The following is a 24,528-nucleotide window of genomic DNA, read 5'->3' as shown; positions in this document are numbered from 1 at the left end:
TATGCATCTGATACCGTCCGACTAAGAGTTGCAACGGCAAACCCTGAAATGGCACCAAAGTGGCAAAACGAAGTTACATAGCATATTGGCCTAAAAAGCTATTACTAAAATTTGCAATTCCCTCCTTTATCTTATAGGTGCATTGTATACATGTTTTGAATTCATACAGACCATCTACACTCAACCTTCAAACAAAAGCAACATTGGAAAAGCAGTTCAAGTAGATAATTGCTTTATCATATTGCTAAAAGTAAAGGTGAATGTAACCAAATCAATTGCCTCAACAACGCGGGGGCAAAGAGAGACTGACACACACGAAAATGTACAACTGGAACACCCAAAACCAGCAATACACACGCACACACACAAGCATATACTCCCTCTATCCCCATTTATGCGACACACTTTCCGTTTTAGTCAATCCCAAAAAGAATGACATATTTCTATATTCAGTAACAATTTAACTTTACACTTCCCATTTTACCCTTAATGAGATGATTAAAGGCCACACAAATATTTATGGCTTATTTTAGACCACAAATATCAAAAGTCGCCCAGTCGAACATCTTCCAATAAATTGGGACGGAAGAAGTATGTATCTAAGGAAGCCCCTATGATTTCTCTCTCAATGGAATGGCCCACTCCATTGGCTATAGTAACCTCTTTCCAAGTCGCATAAGAGAGACTCATATTGGGCAAGTTCTGTCTTTTAAATGGCAACGCCAACAACTAGCCTAATGATAGTGTCCAACGGAGTGCGAGTGGAAGATGAGCTAGAAGACTTGGAAATATCTTTAAATATTTTATTGGTGATTGCGACGATATCGGAAGATGACATGGAGTCATTGGAGGGGCGAAAGGAACAAAAATTGAAGTTTGACTTAATTTGAGGTTGAGTGCAGCTAGCGCGGATAGTTCCACTCTATGTTGCTCGGACCCTTCAAAAATGTGATCGAGTGTGTGTAGGATCTTCCAAAGTTGTTCTTTTTTGGAGGATCTGACATGGGTGTGGCGGCATTTTTGGAGGATCCAAGCAACATAGATGTCTCCATCCGTCCTAGAACTTTTATTTTAAGGATTTTTTGGTCTTTTTGACATATTTGTAATCATCTCATTAGTTAGAAAGATTTAGCTTTGAATCTTTAGGATAAGATTTATTATACTCTTCCCCTCCTATTTCTTTTTTCTCTGGATTGATTTTATCTATTTTCCTTTGTATTAAACCTTGTTTGGAATATCATTTAGTAAGTTCTTTCATATTTGTTAGAATTACTTATTATATTCTCTATTTGATTCTTTCTTCAATTTTGTTGTGATTTCTTTGGGTTTGAATGATCGTTTCTCTAACAAGGATTCAAGTTTGTTCAACTACTTAAGTTTGTGTTATTCTAATCCGTAAAATTCAATTCACCATATCCTTTATTCTTTCTTAGTGTGCTTCTGTATATTTGCTTTCACTACCGTTATCGCACACTACCCACTAAAGAGCTCGAACCCACTAATGAAGGTTTCACTAGCTGACTGTCAAAATAGGTACCAAGAAATTACATATAAGGAGCAACTCAAACTGTTTCTTCTCCTTTTTTATACTCTAAGAAATTCTCGAGGGACAGTGACGCATGATTCGAAACTCGGTCACCCTTCCACCCTTCTTTACTTAAATACCAATTGAACTCGTGACGTGCTTCTAACTCACGCATCACAAGTTGCACTCTTACCGCTAGATCAGCCCGGAGGCCTTTAAAACTAAAGGTGAAGTCCTTTAACATTTACACCAACTGTTATTTGTCAAAAGAATTTCTCCCAACTTCTCCACGAATTTATTCCTTACAGTATGATCCCTGATGTGTACAAAGAATGACCAAAAAGAACCTCCATATTTTCCAAACGTAGAGGCAATACATATATCTCATGTTAATGTTAATCCTACAAAGTCTAAAATTCAGAAGCATGATCATCTACATCTAGGGAGGAGGACTTTTCTAGTGGATGATCTACAACAATTCAGAGGTAACTTATGCTGGGCAGGATTTAAATAGAGTACAAATAGTGAAAAATAATAAAATGCAGAAGAAACACAAGTAGTGAAATATGGCTATATTCAGAAAACAATAATACCACACAAGGTATAAATTGGTTTCTGCTTCCAGAAACATTTTAAAAAAAGGAGTTGCTATTGACAAATGACAATACCATTGCTTACTATATGTACACGATGACAAATCTCTATCTGCAAAACTGCAGCATGGGTGTCCGTGGAACCCACCAGTCAAGAAACGACCCCTAAGAAGAAGAAAAAGGAGTGGGTATAGGAAAACAAACAGACAGCGAAAAGAATAAACTCAAGAAAGTTCAGGAGTAAATTAAAATACCTAAATACAGCAGTGGAACACATCGGATCTGGCATCTCCTTTGCATTTCAATTCATCGAGCCACGACACCTGATGAGAAAATGCATACATCAACAAAATAAGCTAAGGCTTTTTCTGATCCTTAACAAGACCAAGTCAAGAAAGCTAAACTGAAATAACAGTTAGTTCTATGACATCACCGGAGAAATAGATGACCGGAGAAATAGATGACTTGAAAAAAAAATCAGAGGGTATAACATTTGAAGTAAAAAGATATCATTGAAAGCATCAAGAAGATGCAAAAATTTACAGAGCTGAGTACAAGGACTTAGAAGCAAAAGTATAGCACAGTCAGTTCTATCAACTAGAGACTAAATTTTAAGAACTGACAAAATGCAAAAAGTGCTCAACGCTAGACACAGGAGTCAGATTGAGCCAGCAAATAAGAGGGTATACATATGCACTAAATTCAAGATAATTACATGCACATAAACTGCCATCTTATTAAGGAGATTGTCTTTCACCATCAGAACTATCAAACAAAGGATAAAGCTAGCAATGAATTTCCTACCCTGTCCGATACATTACCTTCTATGTTATATATCACACACAATAAAAATATAGATAAACATTCAATCATCGACAAAAGTTTTACCTTTTAGAACCACAATTACAGGGGATCTTCTTTTCCTCCAAAGGAAACTTGTAATTGTAAGTTATCTCTTCACCAGCTGCAATATGCCGCTTAGCATATATGAAGATCTTTTTCTGACCCTCAACACTTATAACTTTTGTATAGCAATTCGGCTGCAACAATTTGTTAAGATCAAGCAGATAACATAATATTGAGTTGAAACCCTATAGCACTTCAAATAATTTCAACAGTAAGAAAATCACCTCACAAGAATGGTTTATGAATCTGGCAATACCACCACGTTTTGTTGCATCAACCTTCAAAAAATACAGCCAGTTATCAAGAAATGCCTGCTCAACCTTTTATCAAATTCTCATAATATGCAACACAATATGACTATTGTTTCAACATCGGGCTAATTAGACTTGATTCCCAGCAAATGATTTGGAGAAGTATTCCTTTAGCTTTAGCATTACACCCGGAGTTATCACGATTCACTGGCAACCCCTGGTAATGTGTGAATTGCATCCACCATTCCAAAAACAAACAATAGCGATATTGAATACAAGATCTAGCAATCCAAATATTAATATTTATGTTTGCGGTCTTGTAGCAATTGGTTTTTAAATCCAGCGCAAATGAACAGATACGTTGTTCCAATGAGTAGCAATTATATCATTTGATACTTAACAATTCTCTCTGTCAATCAAGTGTTCAACTATCTGAATCATTCAGCTCTATACATGTCTATCTCAATTCAAAAGTAAAAAGCTTTGTTTAAGGAAAGATGGGGGTTTCTAGACATCTCACATTATCCTCACACGATTTTACAAGTCTCTAACTAGAATAAAGGGAATCTTACAAGTTAACAAGCATCCAGACTAATCTCAAAATCATCTTTAACTTCAGAAATCATGATCTTTTAGGGCGGTAAGAGCATAGCGCTTAGTATGTGGATTAGGCACACATCACGAGTTCGAACCCTGCGGAAGACAAAAGCATGATATTTAAGTGGAGAATGATAGAGGGGACGACCCTTTTATCCATCAAGTTTCGAACTGTGCTCCACTTGCCCTCTGGAATTTCTTAATTATCAAATAATATTTTTAGGTGTTCTACTACAATTCTATTTCAGTTATTCCTTGTTAAAAAAGTAAACCCCATATACCAATCTTCTTTGTGTGTACATTCATGTGATTTCCCAATGTGTTAACTTAGCGTGTGGTTGCACATGTTTTCACATGCTTCTAGTAGTCTCTAGTCCAATTTAAACGCGCCTCAACTAATCCACTGCGTACTTGCGACTCTCAGTATCAGGTAACTCTATCCACCAATACTTGGCACCTCGGGTAGGACTTGAACATTGATCACTGGTTGTTACTCCACCTCTTTAACTACTAGGCCACCCGCCACCCGCCACCCGCCACCCCCTTAGGGTGTTGTTTCTATTTGCTTATTATTTCTCATTCCCTTAAGGTTTATCGCTTCCATTAATAGGTACTATATATGGAAGTACATATTAACTAAATATGGAAATAGGATCTTAAATTAATGCTATTAACCTTTTCTTCTTCATTTTTGACAGATAGCTTTAATTAATGTTAATTAGAGGCCATTGCATTTGTCACCATTAGATTCATCTAAAAATTCTATACTCTATATCTAGTTTGTTTAATATGAAACAAGACAAACTAAATCATGGTTTGCAAAATGTTTTAGTTAAGATTGTGAGGGTAAAATTAATATCCTGATTATAGTGATTCATTCTAGTGATGATCTTTCACATAAAAAATAAAAGTTGTAATGTAAGAAAAGGTCAATGTTACTGAGTTCAACCGAAGAGATGATTTACACAACTACTACTAGTCTTGCCTCAATCCAAAACTAGTAAAAGGTTGCCGCACCCGCACCCATCGACATTTTTGAAGAGTCCGAGCAATATAGGTCGACACCTAAGGTGTGATTCATCTTTTAAAATCTCTTTTAAACCATATCGAGTTTGGCCTAACAAAACCTAACTTGAGCAGAGCGCAAACTCAATGCATCTGATTAACCATAGCAATATACTCACAAGGTAACAATGACAAGACCAACCCCACTCCTAATTTGATTTATCGAATGGCCCTCACTATTATGACCAATCCATCCCATGAACCATACCAAGTATTGCTTAATCTTAGCAAACTACATCGAATATTACCTAAAAAAGACAAACCTTAGCAAACCACAAACTCAATCCATCTCATGAACCATAGCAATATACTTATTAGATAACATTGATTACACCAACCACAGTTCTAGTTTGATGTGTTATAAATGAGCCTCATTAAATGAAATATTGGTAGCCAATTGACCCCCTGAACCGTAACAATTTACTTATCAGGTAACATTGATAATAGCAACCCCACTCCTAGTTTGATGTGTCGTAAATGAGCTTCATTAAATGAAAGATTAGTCTGAAGACTAACTAGTTTGATCTAAAACACTAAATCCTCAAAATAACCTTACCACTGTCCTTAATTCCTTTTTCATAGTCCTTTAACATTCATTTCTCTCAAAATTAATTCCAATCAAAAACATCAATTTATGCTTATTAGTTTTTTTTTTTTTGAGATGGAATTTATGCTCATTAGTAGCTCTTCAACGATTAATATTAGACCAAAAAAAGTTCAGCCGGCAGTTAATATTATTCAAAAAAAGTTGTAAAGGCAAAAAAAAAAAAAAAAAAACGTGAATGGAAGGTTAAATTTTCGAGTTTTCTATAAAGAGAAATAAAATGCTATTTTATTTTATTTTTTTGAAAGAAGAAAAGATAGTATTATATCTTTTTATAGAAAAATCGAATATTTATTATTATTAGTATTAGTATTAGTATAAATATTCGTAATAATAATAATAACAATAATAATAATAACAACAACAACAACAACAATAATTGTAATAATATTTACTAATTCTTATAGCATTACAAAGTTAACACATTTTTGACATAGTGTCGAAACTTGAATATATTCCAACATCATACATAAATACAGAATATCAAATTGGAACTAATACTTCGACCCTCACATAGTTAAACAAGACAAAAGGAAATGTGAAAACAGATTTTGCAGGAGAAGAGGTTTCCCATCCCCTAAACTCTGGATTCTTCTACAGCACTGGTCAAGTGATTGAACTGTGATAGTCTTTGGCACTTGGACCTGGAGTAAGACGTGGGTGAAAAGCACCAAAAGCAGAGATTAAGGTCCAAAATGCCAAAAAGGTTAGATATGGAAGACGAAAAGTAGAACCCTTCTGCAACAGATAGGCATAGGAAGTCTAATCATGAGGTAGGCATAGGAAGTTTAATCATGAGGTCCAACCAAGATGACTTTTCTCTAAATCTAAAACACACTAAACAATGGCTTTCAGAATCAGCACATAAAAAACCTAAATCCTTAAATTACAACCTATTTAAAACTAAGCTCTTTTTTTTTTTTTTTTTATTTTGAAATGGTAAAGTTTTACTTATAGAAAGTACCAAGATGGTAGAAGAAGTACAAAAACAAAGGAGAGCAGATCAAAACAAAGATCTCACATCTACTGTCTTCCCCCTAGCAAATCCAAAAACTCTATATACTCATTTGTGCTACCAATAAGACTACCCTTACACCATAAGAAAAGATTCTGTAAACATTTGTTCTTAATTCTAGAAAGATGATCTCTTTGTCCTTCAAGGAATAGTATTGCAAATCTGTTTAGAGTATTAACCATGGAATAGAGCTCACATCCAATCTATTGAGGACATTAACCATTAGTCATTAGCTATCGCCAAAGAAACATTGGACCTTCAATGTGGTCTTTGGTTGTCAGAGAGTATTAACCATCGCAAGGGTGGCTTAGTTGGTTGAGCATGGGGCTTTCCTAATGGAGGTCTCAGGTTCGAAACCCCCTGCCTACGACAGCAGGGGATTTGCCTTCTGGGTCAAGCTCATCGCACGGTACTTGCCTAGTGCGGGTTACATCTCCTGTGTGGTTCGCGAGCTATTGCCCAGGAGCTGGGTTTATCCTGTGCGCACCCAAAAGGTAGCGGCTGCGGGTTCCCATGTCATCAAAAAAAAAAAAAAAAAAAAAAAAAAACTACCTGAATCTCTTACAGGCACAAAAGCCAAGAAGCTGTTTATCCTAGCATCAAAACTGAAAGGATCTAATCATCTATTTTTGCATTGCTCTACTGCAATGAGATTTTGTCAGGAGTATATGGAATGACTTATCAATGAGCTTCCTACAAGCAGACTTTGGATAGATATAGACCGACAAAGAACAGCTAGAATAGAATTTCTACTTTATTTTGGTTTTAACTGGCTTCGGGTTGGAAGGCATCTTATGCTAACCTTTGTAGCAGACTTTGGATAGATATGGACCAACAAAGAACAGCTAGAATAGAATTTCTACTTTATTTTGGTTTTAACTGGCTTCGGGTTGAAAGGCATCTTATCCTAACCTTTGTATCTCTCCTTTCCTGTATTTATATTTAAAACAATTCTATCTAAAATAAAACCATCAGAGGAATCTACATCATCAAGTAAATTCTACAAGAAATTGAATTCTCAAAGAAACTTTCTCACCACATAATCATCATCCAGTCTGAAAAGGTAACTGCTCCCAATTCCAATCTTTTCATAATAGTGCTCTCGTATGTCAGATACCTGAGAATTTCAAAAAGGAGAGTAAGATTTCAAATAATGAACATTTGATACCAGTGTTTCAGACAATCAAACAAAAATACTTGTACACAGATTAAACAAAACTAAGACACCAGAATGTACTTCAGGTTTGGAAACAATGCTCTTACACGACGACGTATAAGCTCTCCAACATATTCAATGACAAAGTCTTCAGCGTCAATAGGCTCAAGGGCAACGAGACCCCAAGCATGTATCTTACTTTGTTGGAAGCGTAGGCGCTTCTTCCTCGCCTAAGAAAGACGTAGATGAATATTTAACTTATATATAACCATAAAAACACACACACACACACACATATACAGGCAAATTCTCATGTTACCTTCAATTGAGTAGCTTTCAAGAGATCAGCACCCTCGGCAGCAGCAAGGAGGTTGCGCAACTTAACCCTGTTTGTTCTTGCAGAAATTCCCTTAACATTAAACATTTGAGAACCAGTAGTATCTGAACTAACAGATTGAATATGAACGATCTTATTTCCCCTAACACGAGCCCTTTCGGCAGGACTTGCCCTCATCGACCACTTACGCCATTCCCAACCATTGATTGAAGATCGAGCACAGCCAACTGAATGTGGACAATGTTTTGCTATCCGGGATTTACCCTTCTGATTTTTCTCTAGAATAACCACCTCTGTTGCAGCTTGGTTGCCAGCACCACTTGATAGTCTCTGAATTGTACTTGACCCAGAGGCTGTCAGATTATTCTCTATTTTTCTCTTTTTCAACTTCGGTAATTTGGCTGCTGCTTCAGTAGCCCAACCAAGACACATATTAAAGAGGCAATAAACATGAGAGATCATGTGGACACTGATAACACTAGAAAAAGGGAAGATAAAGCCCAATTTAGATGAAATATAAACACTAACATTTGGGAGTCTTTTTCGAACAAGCAGTTGGTTCCATTTCTTGAGTGCCCAATTCGCTGTTCACAGCCTCAGCTACCATTCTATTACCACTGGAGTCCTCGGCAACAAAAGGAGCCTTCAGTTTATTGTGGCTTGCTTTACTTCTCCCTGCTGCATAATTTAGTACAGTACGATAAACATGACTAATTAATATAATGTCCATTTTGGTAACATTTGAGAAAACTAACTCAAGCAAACTGAAATACCTTGGGAGACAGATGCAACTTCCTCCAAGCTAGTGTTACAATTAATAACCGATGATGGAGAAACAACTAAAGAGGCATTAGTGACCAACTCTCTGCGACAATCTTTTGGACCAATTTCCTTATCACTTGAAGCTGCATTGTCACCTTTAGCGCACTCCGTTGCCTCTCCCGAGAGGTCTTTTTTCCTTGACTTGTTAATAGATCTCTTTTTGAAGCCGTCTCCATCAACCTTTCCACTACTACTGGAGACCTCAGCGGCAAAAGTGGGCTTCAGTTTTTTGCGGCTTGCATGACTTCTCCCCGCTGCATAATTTAGTACATACGGTATGATAAACATGATCAATAATATAATGTCCATTCTGGTAACATTTGAGAAAACTAACTCACGGAAACGGAAATACCTTTGGAAACAGATGCAACTTTCTCTGAGATAGTGTCACAATTAATAACCAATGATGGCGGAACAATTGAAGAGGCATTACTGAACAACTCTCTGCGAAAATCTTTCGGCCCAATTTCCTTACCACTTGTAGTTGCGTTGTCACCTTTAGTGCTTTTTGTTGCCTCCCCAAAGAGATCTTGTTTCCTTGACTTGTTAATAGATCTCTTTTTGAAGCTGATGTCTCCTTCAACCTTTCTGTTACCACTGGAGACCTCAGCGACAAAAGCAGCCTTCAGTTTTTTGCGGCTTGAACTACTTCTCCTCGCTGCAAAATTTACTAAAGTAAAATAAACATGATAAATAATATAATGGCCATTCCCGTAAAAGTTGAGAAAATTCACTCAGGAAAATGAAATACTTTCGGAAACAGATGCAACTTTCTCTGAGATAGTGTTACATTTAATAGCCGATGATGGAGGAACAACTAAAGAAGCATTAGTGAGCAACTCTCTGCGACAATCTTTCGGCCCAATTTCCTTACCACTTAAAGCTGCATTGTCACCTTTAGTGCTCCCCGTTGCCTCCCCCAAGAGATCTTGTTTCCTTGACTTGTTAATAGATCTCTTTTTTAAGCCAACGTCTCCATCAACCCTTCCATTATCACCAGAGACCTCAGCGATAAAAGTGGCCTTCATGTTTTTGCGGCTTGCGTTACTTCTCCCCACTGCATAATTTAGTACAGTATGATAAACACGTCCAATAATTATAATGTCTATTCTGGCAACATTTGAGAAAACTAACTCAGGAAACTTGAAATACCTTTGGAGACAGAAGCAACTACTTCCTCCGAGATAGTGTTACAATTAATAACCAATGATGGAGGAACAACTAAAGAGGCATCAGTGACCAACTCTCTGCAACAATCTTTTGGCCCAATTTCCTTATCACTTGAAGTTGCATTGTCACTTTTAGCGCTCTCTGTTACCTCTCCCAAGAGATCTTTTTTCCTTGACTTGTTAATAGATCGCTTTTGGAAGCCAACATCTCCATCAGGGGGAGGCTGCAATGAAGAGCCTGACTTTCTTTTGACCAACTTTTTCTTCCGGTAATATGTATATTTCCCCGCGGCTGTAGGTACCTTAGGAAAGCCATCCACGCTTTTGCTTAATGCAACAGGAGATTTATCACGTTTCTCATCATCTGCTTTGCTTCTTGTAACCTGATAAAGCAGAAGTAGCATTCAGCAGAGCTTAACCCTTTAGACTGAGGAAACTTAATCTCTAAATCGAGGGAAAAAATTAACTCTGAATTAAGGAAAAAAAGTTAACTCAGTGAAATGAGAAAAAGAATTAACTCTTTGAACTACAGCGCTAAGAAAACCAACATTTGCACTTACCCGAGAATCCTCTGGTTTACTACATCTCCTCGCAGAAGACCAAGTTGACAAGAAATTTCTAATCAGGTCATCAATAAGAAAACTTTTCAACTCTCTCAGTGCTTTCTCATGTACCTTCTGCCGGCAATTTGACAGGGTAGCATACCATATTATTCTCAAAATATTATTGTCAGACCTAGCAAGCCGAACTTTAGAAGTTTGCACAGGAACAGCTTCGCATTCAGGTGGTTGCAGCTCATCAGTCATTTCATCAATGGATGTATTATCTAAACCGGCTGACTTCTGAAATGCACTTGAAAACCAATCTGACGCAGGAGGCACATATGTATCAATATTGTTCTGGTGCGATGATTTTACAGGCGGTGAAGTACTCTCAGTATCTACACAAGGTAAGTTGTCTGACACCGAAATGGCATCAGAAGACTCATTTTTACTTGCACCGCAATTAAAAATATTTGGGTCCTCAGCAACCTGCAGAATGAAACAGTTCCTTGAGATACTGAAGTTCATTATATTTCGGTAAGCATTGGCATCTCAAATTATACAGGGGAATCATTATCAGATAAGGGATTACTTCAATACAATCTCTCCACCACCTATGCTCTTCTAGGGGAGAGGGATAAAATTTACACAGATCACCGGAAATTCAAATATTGACCTTGATTATCACGCCATCTTTAAGGGAATCAACTTTTCCCATCACCTCTTCATGCAAAAGGCTAATGAAATACTCTTCCAAGGACATCTTTGCAGACAGGTGGAGTTCATCCATTACACTCTCAAGGATAAGTTGCATACGCTCATTAGCTTCAGAGTCCATTGCATGACTGGATCCAGACAACCCCTTTTCATCATTAAAAGATGACGAAACTGAAGGCAGATCCACTGTCACATCCTTCTCCTCAAACCCTGGGGGGAAATCAAGATCACAGACGAAAGATTCTTGCTCCACTTGCAACTACAAAGTCATAGGTTAGTCTATAAGGTAGGAAACACAACCACTGCAAAATGGCAGGACAAATAACAGCATAAAAACATACAACTTCAGTAGACAGCTCCACGGTGCAATCTTTTGGTGACGAAACTGAAGGCAAATCCACTGTCATATTCTTCTCCTCAAACCCTGGGGGAAAATCAGGATCACAGCCGAATGATTCTTGCTCCACCTGCAACTACAAAGTCATAGGTCAGTCTGTAAGACAGGACACAGAAGCCTTGCAAAATTCAGGAAAAACAACAGCATAGAAAAACTTGCAACTTCAGTAGAGAGCTCCACGGTGCAATCTTTTGATGACGAAACTGAAGGCAAATCCACTGTCACATTCTTTTTCTCAAACCCTGGAGGGACGGATTCTTCCTCCACTTGCAACTACAAAGTCATAGGTCTGTCCGTAAGACACGATAAACAAGCACCGCAAAATGACCCCAAAATTCAGCATAAAGAACTTACAACTTCAGTAGAAAGCTTTGTGGTGCAATCAGCATATGACTTTGCTTGAATGTTTGATTCAACCATCAGACAAGGAGGTGACCATCGCTTTCTCTTCCTCCAAGCAGATGAAAACTCTGACACGTGATCATAGAAGACAGCATTCCAGATATCTTGCATGCAAGAGTCAAATAATTTCCTGCAAACAACTGTATAAGAATCACAGAAGTTCTCAAAGCTTCCAACAGATTTTGCGCCTCCTGAAGACTTCAAAGGGACTTCAGCAGCAGGAGATTTCTGGTTACGAAGAATAGAAGCTTCTGCACTGCTCTCAGGAGAAACTAAGGCCTTACTGCCACCGAAACCTGCAGACTGTTCACATAAATGATAAGTAGCACGCAAGATTCTAAATGTCAATTCCACTCACTTCTTTTTCATGCTCAAACGTTATTTACCATTCTGGTACCAGGAGATGACATTTTGACAGACTGATTAGTGGCTTTCTTTTGATTAGTGACTTTCTTACGATCTTTTTTTTCAGAGATGCACTCTGAAATTGCATGGCTAACAATCTCATCGAGCAGAGTCCTGCGGGCTGCTTTCATGATCACCATATGAAGCTGGGAGCATACTTCTTGAGAAATCTCGGATACAAAATCATGTAGAGCGTTAGTCTCATGCCCATCGGGATTAGACAAGAATTGAGCTCCAGGGGTAGCCGTAGTCCAACTGCTAATTAAAGATTTCAAAGCAAAGGGACTGAACTTATTATCAGCATGATGAATCTGCAAAAATCAACATGAATGAGCAAGCAATTAGCAGATACCAATTAGGTTTAGTACCACCCTGCATGAAAGAGTTGGAAAATCTCAACTAAATACAAGCAGCGAAGGAAAAACCAGACAAAATCCTAAAACCATCACAAAACCAGTTAAAAAGAAAATTTAATTGGAAAAAGAACCATGTAAATATAAAATAATAATTCTTCAATTTTATTACTACTGTTGTTTCTTTACTTTGGTTATTTTCCTGCCAGTACTTTTCTTTCTTCATTCTCATTATAGCTTTTGACTCTCGCATTTCTTTCAGAACTCTTCTGAAAAATGATTTCCTTCCTTGAGCAGAGGGTCTCTTAGAAACAACCTCTCTATCCACAAAGGTAGGGGTAAGGTGTGCATACACCCACCCTCCCCAGACCCCACTTGTGGGATTATATTGGGTATGTTGTTGTTGTTGTTGTTGTTGTTGTATGTGAGAATAAAATAATCGGTATTCACAGAGAAGCAAATGTACCCAAAAAAAAAAAAAAATCAAGTAGATACCCTAATTAACACTGAAGCAATTAGTTCAGAAAACTAAGTAAAAATTAAAAGCAACAAGTCAAAAAGAGAGCAGTGTGGGACAATTGATATAACGTAGAATGGACAAACAGTTCGTAGATAAACCTTTCCAAGTTATGACAAGACCATTGATCTAGCAACATGAGCAAAGTACATAGGAAAACTGTGACAGATTCAAAATGGCAAAGTTTGGAGAATATCAGAAGATGTGTGGGAATATCCCGCAGATAAAATGATAAAAGACTACGGGTTAAATAAGGCCAATTGACAGAAGCCGAGAGGAAGAAAATGACAACAAGAACGATCGGGAACTGATGAACCCATGCAGAAACAAGAACAGGACACTTTCTGGAATATGGAACAAACTATGGAAATAGAACTTTGTGCAACAGATATCCTGAGAATTCACCACTATAGAAATGAATCCCGATAAGGTCCTACTTTCTGCACAACATTATGACAAACAAAAAAAACAAAAAAAACTCCTTTTCCTGGGTTGTCTATATAAGCAATGCCTACAGGTTACTCCCCCACCTCCCCAAGCTTGCTTCTATAAAAAAAAACATTTCATTCATATGCACTTATAAGAATATTTATATTTAGTCGAAAGAGTTCTCCTAGCTTCTCTACCTCCACTAAAACCCATTCATATCGAGCGATTCCACCCATCAAAATCAGTTTAACCGTTTTACATATAGGCTATATCTTAGAAAATCCAATGGCACATCCAACATAATGAAACAAACATCTTCCAACAGAAAGACCAGGAGAAACAGCAGCACTAAATTTGAAGATCTAGCAAAATGCTGACACAAACTCACCATCACTGAATCCACAATGTATCCATAATGATACCATGAATAAAGCTCCACAAGAGAGTGCGGCCCATGTTTCCTCCCATCATGATCTTCAAAGAGCCAGCACGATTCTTCGTTAACCTATTTCACACATAATATCAAGCAAAGACAGTCATAAACAGAAAGATGCAGGAAAGACTGGAAAAGTCTTTTGGTCTCATCCAGATTCCTTAATTACATTTGTCACAATTTGTGAATACCAAGAACTTAAATTTTTGGCCTCTAGGAGAGTCAATTTTGCTTTCTTTTTTTTTTCTATGGAGAAAGGTAACACCTCTAGGAGAGACAAAGTTACACATGACAGCTTGAAGAAACAAGATTAACAGAGCATCACCACAGAACAACACAAATGCTTAAAGATAAAAGAGAAAGTACCGAAGACATAGACGGTGCAACTGTTCCGACAAAGCCAGTAGTCGACACTTGCTGATTCATGGAATGAGTTTCATGTTTATCCCCCGAGCTAGAGTAAGGGGAAGTTGTTGGCAACTCCACTCCATTTCCTCCTGAATCTTTGGCAACTTCCATGGACGAAACCATTAAATAAGCAAAGCCAGTGGCAACATGGTCAGGAAATTGATTGAAATACTTTAAGGGCACCGCATTCGAAATGGTCCCATTTAAGATGGGATAAACGGGAAGTTCTTCTGGCAAGAAACCAGTAGACAGACCCTCATATAATTGTTCCTTAATATAAGGACCACACATTTGACCCTGTTCATTCACATACATCCATCCAGTTGCAAGTGCGGCTTGAGGGTACACCACATTACTCTTGTCACTCGTTGAACTGCCACCGACATCACGAGGCGATGAAACATTCTCACTCTTGCCATTGGACTGGCAACTCATCTCCACACACAATGGTGAACCAAGATTTTGCAAGCAACTGATAGTATCACACCAAAGAGGAAACACATAAGAATTAATGAAGTATAAACTATGTGGAGTGTGTACATAAAATTGAAAAATACAAACTATATTACAAATACGGGGAAGGGCCAAAAATGCCCCTGAACTATTGGAAATATAACAAAATGTCCTCCGTTTGGTTTTTGGTCCAAACATATCCCTGAACTATTAGAAATGGAACAAAAATGCCCTCACCGTTAGCAAACTGACCCAATAATGCCCCTTCCCGTTAACAGACCTCTAGGTCTCATGTATCCCCTCTTAAATCTTATGTCTTTGCCGAGATGCTATGTTGCTACTCTACTTCGGAAAAAGGCTACCACACCTATCGTATATTGTCTTTCTCCTTCAGATGTACATTTTTTGTTCTTGAGCTTTGTTCTCCACGAAAATTCAGAACATATAATGACCTAATTGTTACTCCTAATAAAGTGGGATAAATGTTCACACACAAAAAAAAGTTGATTTCTTTCCAATTATCTGTCTAATTTTTGAAGGACATAGTTATACGACATTGGTGCACGCCAGCCTGCGCGCACCTCAATTAATTCCACCGGATACCTGCCAGCCTCCCACCAGCAACAGGTACCAGATAACTCTGTCCACCAAAACTAGGACAGGTTGGAAGAAATCACCTAGTGTTTTTGTCTCTACTTAGATTTGAACTTGAGACCTCATGGTTCTCAACGCACTTCATTGACCACTACACCACACCCTTCGGTGCACATAGTTATTCGATATCCCTACCTGGTTAACGGGATAGGGACATAACTGGGCCAGTTTGCGACCAGCGAGGATATTTTAGTTTGACTTCTAATAGTTAAGGGGCATTTTTGTTCTATTTCCAATAGTTCAATGCAGTTAGCCATATTTCGTTGCAAATATACAATAAGACATTGGGAAATATCAGGCATACCCAATAGTTAACTCCATTGTAGATACAACATCAACGCGATTTTCGTCCTCAATAGAACCTTGTGAAGTTAAATCCATTGGCATCGAATCTAAAGACTTTAATCTCTTTCGAGAGTAGAATGGTGGGATATGATTCATCTCTGCTTCACTCGGTACATGGCAATACATCGAAGACACCATAACTTTGAAAAAAGTTCAACAACCCTGAAAAATGGAATCTTTCTTATATAAAATTATCTTTAAAGGAAATTCCAAATAACCCAACTATCTAATTGAAGGGCTTCAAAGATATTACTCCTTTTTTTCTATTTTACCTATACAATACTGACACATAGATTGAAAAATAAAATAACACTTTGGAAAAAATTCAGCAACCCTAAAAAAATGCAATCTTTCTAACATAAAATTATCTCAAAAGCAATTAATAACCCCCCCCCCCCCCAAACCCCATTTTTTTTTTTTCCAATTTAACTATACAATACTGACACATAGATTGCAAAATAGAATAAAAGAGAGTTGGAAAAGGAAAAATGCAATCTTTCTGATATGAAATTATCTTAAATGCAATTCTTGAATAACCCAACAATATAATTGAAGGGTTTCAAAGACTTTACCCTCTCTTTTTTTTTCTTTTTCTTTTTTTCTATTTTACCTATACAATATTGAATACTCAGATACTATCTTAAAAATGCAATCTTTCTTATATAAAATTATCTTAAAAAGCAATTCTTGAATAACCCAACAATATAATTGAAGGGTTTCAAAGATCTTACCCCCTTTTTTTTTTTCTATTTTACCTATACAATACTGACACATAGATCAAACAATAAGTAACAATACCATACAATACAATTAATTAACAACCATCCAAAATAAGTACTAACAATCTATTTTACCTGTTAAATAAATTTTGCTGAGATGGGGTTGATGGAAAACAACAAAATCTAGCAACCATACAGAGAAAACTAAAAAAAAAAAACTAAGGTACGAAGAAAAATTAGTTGTGGGTAGTGATTATATTGCATAAAGAAGCAACCCCTTTAGACGAAAATTTTTTGTCGTGGGAGTATTGGTAGAATTGGAGTTGATGTATCAAGAAGAAAGGGGGTTGGGGTGTTGGGGGGTGGGGTGTGAAGAAGTTGAGGCAAGAGTAAAAGAGAAAAAAAAAAGGAAAAAAAAAAAAAAAAGGTAAACAACCCGTTATAAAAGTGGTGTAAATATAATATGTCCTTATAAAATGGTGTAAATATATTTTTTTTTGCTGATGGAAATTTTTTTAAAAAATTATCTAGTTTACTTTTTAATTAAAAAACATCACTTGACTTTAAAAAAAAGTCTACTCATTTTTTTGAGTAGACATTTTTTTCGAAAGTCATATGATAATTTTTTTCTGATGAGTCAGGTCTGGTTTATTTAAATAATAGGTTGACTTATTTTTAAAAGTCACATGGCATTTTTTAATTAAAAAATAAGCTAAATGATTTTTTAAAAAAAATTTGTTAGCGAAAAGGGTATATTTGCACTATTTGTGTAATTGTAGGGGTATATTTACATCATTTTATAACGGCAAGAGTCTATATTCACTGCTTTTTTAATGGAAGCTATATCTGCTTTAAATCGCAAAATTGAAGGGTATATTTGGACCTTTGCCCAAAAACAAATAACCAAATTAATAGTCTCTCCGTCCCAATTTATGTGATGTAGCGTAGTTTAAAAAGAAAATCCAGAGATATTTATGTGACTTAAATCATCAAAACTTTAAATTGTTTCTAAATTTAGAGATGTAACTTTTTTAGAACTGACTAAAAAGAAAAATATATCAAAACAAATACTCCCTCCAGATAAAAAAAGAGTCCACTTAGCCTTTTTTCTTAGATCAAAAAAAGAGTTCACTTAGCAAATCAAGAAAGAATTAATCTTATTTTTTCATATTTGCCCCTATTAAGTGTTATATGTTCAAATCTCAATGCCTATTTAATTAGGGATAGTTTAGTCAAATTACCTATTTTTGTCTAGAAATTAGTATTTTCGTAAGGAGTGTGCAAATAGCTAAGTGGACTCTTTTTTTAATCCGAAGGGAGTAGTATAGTATGGAAAAGCTTTCCTTTTTTTTTTCTTTTTTTTTTTTTTCAGAAAGAAACTATTGGGAGTATATATTGTACTAGTAACATAGATCGAACAATAAAATTAAAGAGAGTTGGACAAGAAGAAGACAAACATATATAGTAAGTTTTGCTTATATGGCGTTGACGGAGACCGACAAAATATAATGATTTGGGTGAAAGATTTTTCTCGTAAAGCATAAAGCAAATTAATACTCCCAAGTCCCAACTATCCATTTACTTGTGGTCCTTATTAAAAGTAAATAAATGATCCAAAATAGTTATTGAAAAATAAAAATATAATTAATCCTTAGACTCCATTTCTATCCTTACTCGATAAATATAAAGAGAGATTAATGGGGTGTGGGGCGTGGGGGGTGTGAAGAAGTTGAGGCAAGAGTAAAAGAGAAAACTAAAAAAAGGTGCTTAAAAATAAATATACTTTTTTTCTTTAATTTTTTTAAAATTATCTAGTTTACTTTTTAATAAAAAATATCACGTGACTTTATAAAAAAAGTCTACCCATTTTTATTTTTTTTGAGTAGACATTTTTTTTCGAAAGCCACATGATAATTTTTTCGGTGCGGGTCTTGTCCGTTCGTTTAAAAACGTGTGGAAAAACACGTACATTTTTTAATTAAAAAAATAAGCTAAATGATTTTTTTTAAATCCCGTTAGCGAAAAAGGGTATATTTACACTTTTTTATGTAAATACGGATATTTATGTACCATTTTATGTGGCTTAAAAGTATATATACACCACTTTTTTGAGTGTATCGCTCTAAATCGCAAAGTTGAAGGTTATTTGCACCTTTGCCCAATAACAAATAAGCAAATTAATAGTCTCTCCGTCTCAACTTATGTGATATAACATAATTTAAGAAGAAAATCTAGAGATATTTATGTGCCTTAAATCATTAAAACTTTAAATTATTTTTAAATTTAGAGATGTATTATTTCTTTAAAAAGAAAAATGTATCAGGACAATCAAATACTTAATTAATTTTTTGAAACTATTTTAAGACAAAATGACTTTTAAAGTAATCCAACACTTAAAACACTTATAAGTTTTCGGCCAACTTATAAGTCAATCCAAACGGGCTCATAGTATGGAAAAGCTTTTTTTTTTTTTGGGTTAGAAAGAAACTATTGGGGAGTATACATTGCTAATAACATAGATCGAACAATAAAATTAAAGAGAGTTGGATAAGAAGAAGACAAACCTCTTTATACACTGTTGACGGGTTTGAAAGACATAACCTGTTTTAAAAAAAATAAGTTGCAAGTTATTTTTTGGTTTAAGGATGGGGTTGATGGAGACCGATTTTAAGCACAAATAGTTTTGTTCTACATTTCCAAACAAACACTCAAAAACCGAAACAAATTTTATGTTGAATTTATGCTCCAATCCAAACAGGCTCATAGCAAGTTTTGCTTGGGTGCGGTTGATGGAGACCGACAAAATATAATGATTTGGGTGAAAGATTTTTCTCGTAAAGCACATAAAGCAAATTAATACTCCTGGGTCCCAGCTATCCATTTACTTGTCGTCCTTATTAAAAATAGATGATTCAAAATAGTTATTGAAAAATCAAAATATAATTAATCCTTAAATTCCATTTCTATTCTTACTCGATAAATATAAAGAGAGATTAATGTGGTGAAACAAAATAAATATTAATTGGGATTAAAGAATAAATATGAATAATTTAGTCCAATTGTCATTGTAGTTAATGTTCTTTTAAGGCGCTTGCAAAAAAAAAAAAAAAACATACAAGTAAATGGATTAGAAAGTTATATGCTTTTTTTGTTTCCATTGGATGTCAGATAATTGTATTGTTTTTTTTTTTTTTTTTTTGGGTGGGGGAGGGGGGGGGGGGGAAGTGAGTGAGGCCGTATAAGACACATTTCCGACTAATCGATTCGCGCGCGCGTAAGACCATTTATAGGGAAAACGAACATAATTTTTTTCATACCGAGACTTGAATTCAAGATCTCTAATTAAGGCGAAAAGATTTATCCATCCGACCACAACCCGTCGAAAAAGGTTAGTTTTTGTCGTAAAGAACTAATGCATGAAAAAAATAAAAAGCTATTAAGAGTATCGTTTAATCGTGAAGTGTCTTGTTTTTATTTTTAATCAGCTTTAAAAGAATACTAGTAGTATCTCTTTTTATATCTGATAACTCTCTAACTACAATATTTATGTGACTTGCTTAAGACTATAATATTGGAAGAGAATTTTGATATACTTACACACATCTTTAATTTAAAATTATAAAATTCAAAAAAATCTTTTTTATTTTCTTAAACCTCATGTGATTAAAGTCATTTAAATTGAAATAGAATGAATATATTGTAGTTAAAAGCATATAAGGATAAGTGAGCTAGAACAGCCAGCTCATTAGTTAAATAGTTTTCAAGATTACCAAAAAGTAGAAGATGGACCAATAGTGTGTTCATGAGATTGTCCATTGGTCTCAGATGTAAAGATGAGATTTTAGCTCGAAGATAAAGAGTATATAAACATCACTCAGCTACTTGAGAAGAACTCAAAATTAGCAAGGCCATGATGAAAAATTTGTCGATCAAGCTAATACTCAGCGGTAGCTTTGATGCATAATGAGGCCTCTAGTCAAGATTGAAGCCCCACAAAATTATTCACCCGATCTTGTGGTAGTATTTTTGTAATGAAAAATAATTATTATTCTGAAGTTTCAACTTCTATAATTGATATTTCATGACAATATTCTGAAGTTTCGCATGTAAGTGTCGAAACTCTCAAGACAATAGCTCCAATATTTTAATGAAGTCTTCCAAAATGTATGTGAAACACTACGACTTCACAATTGATTGATGTTTATCATGTTTTTATTTCATTGCAATTTCCCTTATTATTTAGTGATTACAGTCAAATTGTCTACTGAGCACATGTGAATATGATTTTGATGGCCAATAAATGCGCCTGTTCAAATTATTTTCATGACATCTTGGACACATATTTCACATTGATCTACCGCAGAAAAAAGAATATATTATTTCGGGTATTGCCAGCTATACCGCTTGAATTCTCAAAAAATGTCAACCATATATTTTTAAAAAATCCGACACAAATGCAACGATATTTTTGAAAGACTCAAGCAACATAGGTTGCCACTGATGATTTCATAGGAATTTTGGAAAATGGTTATGTGGTGAAATATGGAGAGGGTCGGTTATCTACTCGCATGCTTTTTTTGTTTCCCACTAGGTGCGCCCGCTTTTCGTATTCGACTAATTCCGTATCACGCCATGTTAAAGAAAGACCCTAAAGATTTTAAATTGTGTGTTCCCACCCATCTCAAGTTAAAAAATAAAAAAAAAATTGATACATGCTGACCAAGGGGATTCGAACCCTTAACCAAGAGGAACAAAGCTTAAAAAGTTGTTTTTCTACCACTAAACTAATAGCACACTTTGTTAATGGGTTCCCAATTCGTATTTGTTATATATATACTAGATTTTTTCAATACAAATACAGAAACCGCGCAAATGTATGGGGGTTCCCGAGAACCCCCATATAGCACACTAAATCCGCCCTTGCATGTTAGGTCCATTAAAGGAGGAAATAGCGCTCTCTATCCAAATTCTTTTCATTCCCAAGACTCGAAATAGAGATTTTTAATTAAGGATAACGCGTTTTTATTCATTCCATCACAACACTCGATGATATATGCTCACATGTTGATAAATAACATCCATTCACAAATATAGGATTTCTTTGCTTTGCGATTCTGGAAAATGCAGCTACAAGGTAAGCCTAACGTTTGCATGATTGGAGCCTTAGAACTCATAACTTCTCATCCAAATAAGTCTCCTTATCTAACTCTGGTTTGGAAGAAGGCCAATACTACCATACCAAATAGTTAGATGCATTCATGAGTAAATAATTAGCGTGAAGAAAATATGAATGTATTTCTCCATTAAATGTCCTAATGCAAGATGGTTGATTTAGTTTTCCTCATGGAAGCTACATTCAGGCATTTACCAGTAAAACCAAGTCAAACAGAGAAGTGAATGGATTTTTCAATTTTTTCGACCTTTGTTTGGAAGGAGCAAGTCAGAATGATTGAGAAATGGAACCATCTGATTTAATTCGTGCTCTATAGCTACGACATGATCATCTTAGGGTGATCTTTTTGTCGACGGATGTTTTTATTACAATTGCTACTTCTGAAACTATGTAGTATCTCCATTGAGAATTCAAATATATACAGTATACGTCATTAGTCCGATCATACTCTTTTCTGAGAAATTGGTAAAATTTCACATTGAAATTTAAGTAAATGAATTTGATCTGCTTGTCACAAATTCAAATAGAAAAAACAAAAGATAATAAGCTATTCCATATCTAACACTATCTAACAAGTGAAATAAAAAGCTTTTCTCTGTGTAATTTGTTTAAAACCTACTGCACAATTACAAATGAGCATAAACGAAGATGTATCAACAACGATTTCTCTTTCTTGGTCTTGTTCGTTAGTGTGATTGTAACAACAACTATCATTTCCAGGACTCTCTCATCAACTCAAGGTGCAAATATAACAACATGAAGATACATATATATTTATCGAATAGTACTTGCAATATCCTAAATTTTTCGAAGTGTTTTGGATTCAATTATTGCCTTTAGACGTGCTAAGTTGTTAATTTAATGTAAGAGTGGTTAATTGAATGTTTATATATTGATGTGCATGTTGATATATGTACTAGATATGATTGGTGTTGAGTTTTGAAGTGGGATTGTTACAAATCAATGATTTTTGAAGTTTGAAAACGGATAAACTTTCAGAATGCCACGCCTCGCTCACGCTATAGCATGAATATGGCTCTATAGTAAAGATGTCACCTATTAAGATTTTTTGAGGGGTGGGGGTGGTAGCGTTTTTCATACAGTGTCTAGTATTCGTTTTGAGCTCGACTAATTTGAATTTGTATCGGGTGATCTCACTTTCGGAATAAAAAACTTCCTGTCAAATTGACTTCATTCTCGCATATAAAATCTGATACTCTCGATTAAGGACGGAGAAGCCACATGCACTTATGAGACTTTCAAATGAAACTTGATGAAGTATTTATTTTGATTTCTCAATTTTTGAAACTCTTTCTTTGGTGGGAGCTCGCCAAATTAAAAAAGGATTGGTAATCCTCACTAAAAAAGTAGAATCATTAGACATTTTTTAACCTAAATTATAGTTGAACATAGTCTTGTTTTAACAGAAATAAGTAGGTAGCAATCCTTTATATTTGCTAATGCTCTTTGCTCTGAAGTACTTACTATGTAATTTTTTGATTAATACCAAGCACACTAGATATGATGCTTTAGAACTTTTTTTTTCACCTTTATTAAGCACTGCAATATTGTGAAACAAGTTAGAATTTACATATTTATATTTTTTATGTTTTTTTTCTCTCTTTCATTATATATTTACCTCATAATATTAGCGCCACAAATTAATAATATCATAGAAATAGAGTCATACCATAAGTTTAAAGTCTTACAACCACATATAGAGAATGATGTATTTAAGACTATAAATTTCATTTTTTTCATCTTTTAAATTTTTTATACTTCATCAAATAGGTTTTGTATATTAAAATCAGAGGCGGATCCAGGATTTAAATTTTATGGGTTCAATCTTAAGATTTTTAGTATTGAGCCCATTAAATTTTTAAACTTAGGGGTTCATATCTACTATTTAATGCAATTTAATAATTTTTTAAACATAAATTTAGTTCGCATCGTGTTTTCAAAGTGTGATTCAATTGAACCCTCCCTTGTAGGATACATACGCCTCTTATTGAAATAGAAGAAATTAATTTCTTTTACTTTTCTTTTTCGTGAATTAAAAAAGAGATGGAATTGCACCACAAGTCTCATTAATCAACAAAATTAGGGGTGCACAAATTTGTTGAAAACTTAAATGCTAAAGCCTAAAAGTAGGTGAACATTAACATAGGTCGTTGGCTCTCCATCCAAAAATACATTGACTTTTCTGTGAAATTAATCAAACTTCTTCATTCACATAAATTTAATCAAATTGATTTTCCATGTATATTAGAGAAAATGTAAAGGTTTTTATTATTTTGTTCTTAACACTTCTAACAAATCGTGTTAAAAAATGTAACACGAAAGATCATCATTCAAATTTCAAATACCAGTTAAGACAAAATACTATTTATATATTTTATCTGCATAAGCTTGGGTCATAAATTACTTAAGGTGCCGTTTGGCAATAAATACTAAAAACTTTTTCACTTTTTTAATTTTTAAAGGATTTGGGGTTTGGATTGGTTTCCATTAAATTGAATTTTTTAAAATTTAAAATAAAAA

General features: G+C 35.1%; 1 protein-coding gene across 8 annotated transcripts; it reads right to left on the bottom strand.

Annotated features, from left to right (window-relative positions):
* Window positions 1–353: 353 nt before the first annotated feature.
* LOC132032793 (histone-lysine N-methyltransferase ATXR7-like) lies at window positions 354–17,168 on the bottom strand. 8 transcript variants are annotated; one of them, XM_059422516.1, is made up of 22 exons: window positions 16,950–17,168; window positions 16,055–16,257; window positions 14,602–15,115; window positions 14,191–14,307; window positions 12,485–12,814; window positions 12,051–12,401; window positions 11,856–11,969; window positions 11,641–11,772; window positions 11,259–11,558; window positions 10,601–11,071; window positions 10,024–10,423; window positions 9,623–9,928; window positions 9,224–9,529; window positions 8,823–9,125; window positions 8,578–8,724; window positions 8,032–8,456; window positions 7,820–7,942; window positions 7,593–7,673; window positions 3,249–3,302; window positions 3,007–3,158; window positions 2,373–2,441; window positions 354–2,283 (listed from the first exon to the last, which is right to left on the bottom strand). In XM_059422516.1, exons 2-21 carry the CDS (start codon window positions 16,231–16,233, stop codon window positions 2,420–2,422), a joined length of 4,827 nt encoding a protein of 1,608 aa, XP_059278499.1. In that variant the 5' UTR covers window positions 16,234–16,257; window positions 16,950–17,168; the 3' UTR covers window positions 354–2,283; window positions 2,373–2,419. The 8 variants fall into 8 exon arrangements, with proteins under 8 accessions (XP_059278499.1, XP_059278498.1, XP_059278501.1 ...); XM_059422515.1 differs by having other exon boundaries at window positions 355–2,283; window positions 8,578–8,727; XM_059422518.1 differs by having other exon boundaries at window positions 355–2,283; window positions 8,032–8,450; window positions 8,578–8,727.
* Between the last annotated feature and the right edge of the window lie 7,360 nt (window positions 17,169–24,528).

The sequence above is a fragment of the Lycium ferocissimum genome, chromosome 10 (assembly GCF_029784015.1).
Source record: "Lycium ferocissimum isolate CSIRO_LF1 chromosome 10, AGI_CSIRO_Lferr_CH_V1, whole genome shotgun sequence".
Lineage (NCBI taxonomy): Eukaryota > Viridiplantae > Streptophyta > Magnoliopsida > Solanales > Solanaceae > Lycium > Lycium ferocissimum.
Note: the sequence above shows the minus strand (reverse complement) of the source record. Positions and strands in the feature narration are given on the sequence as shown.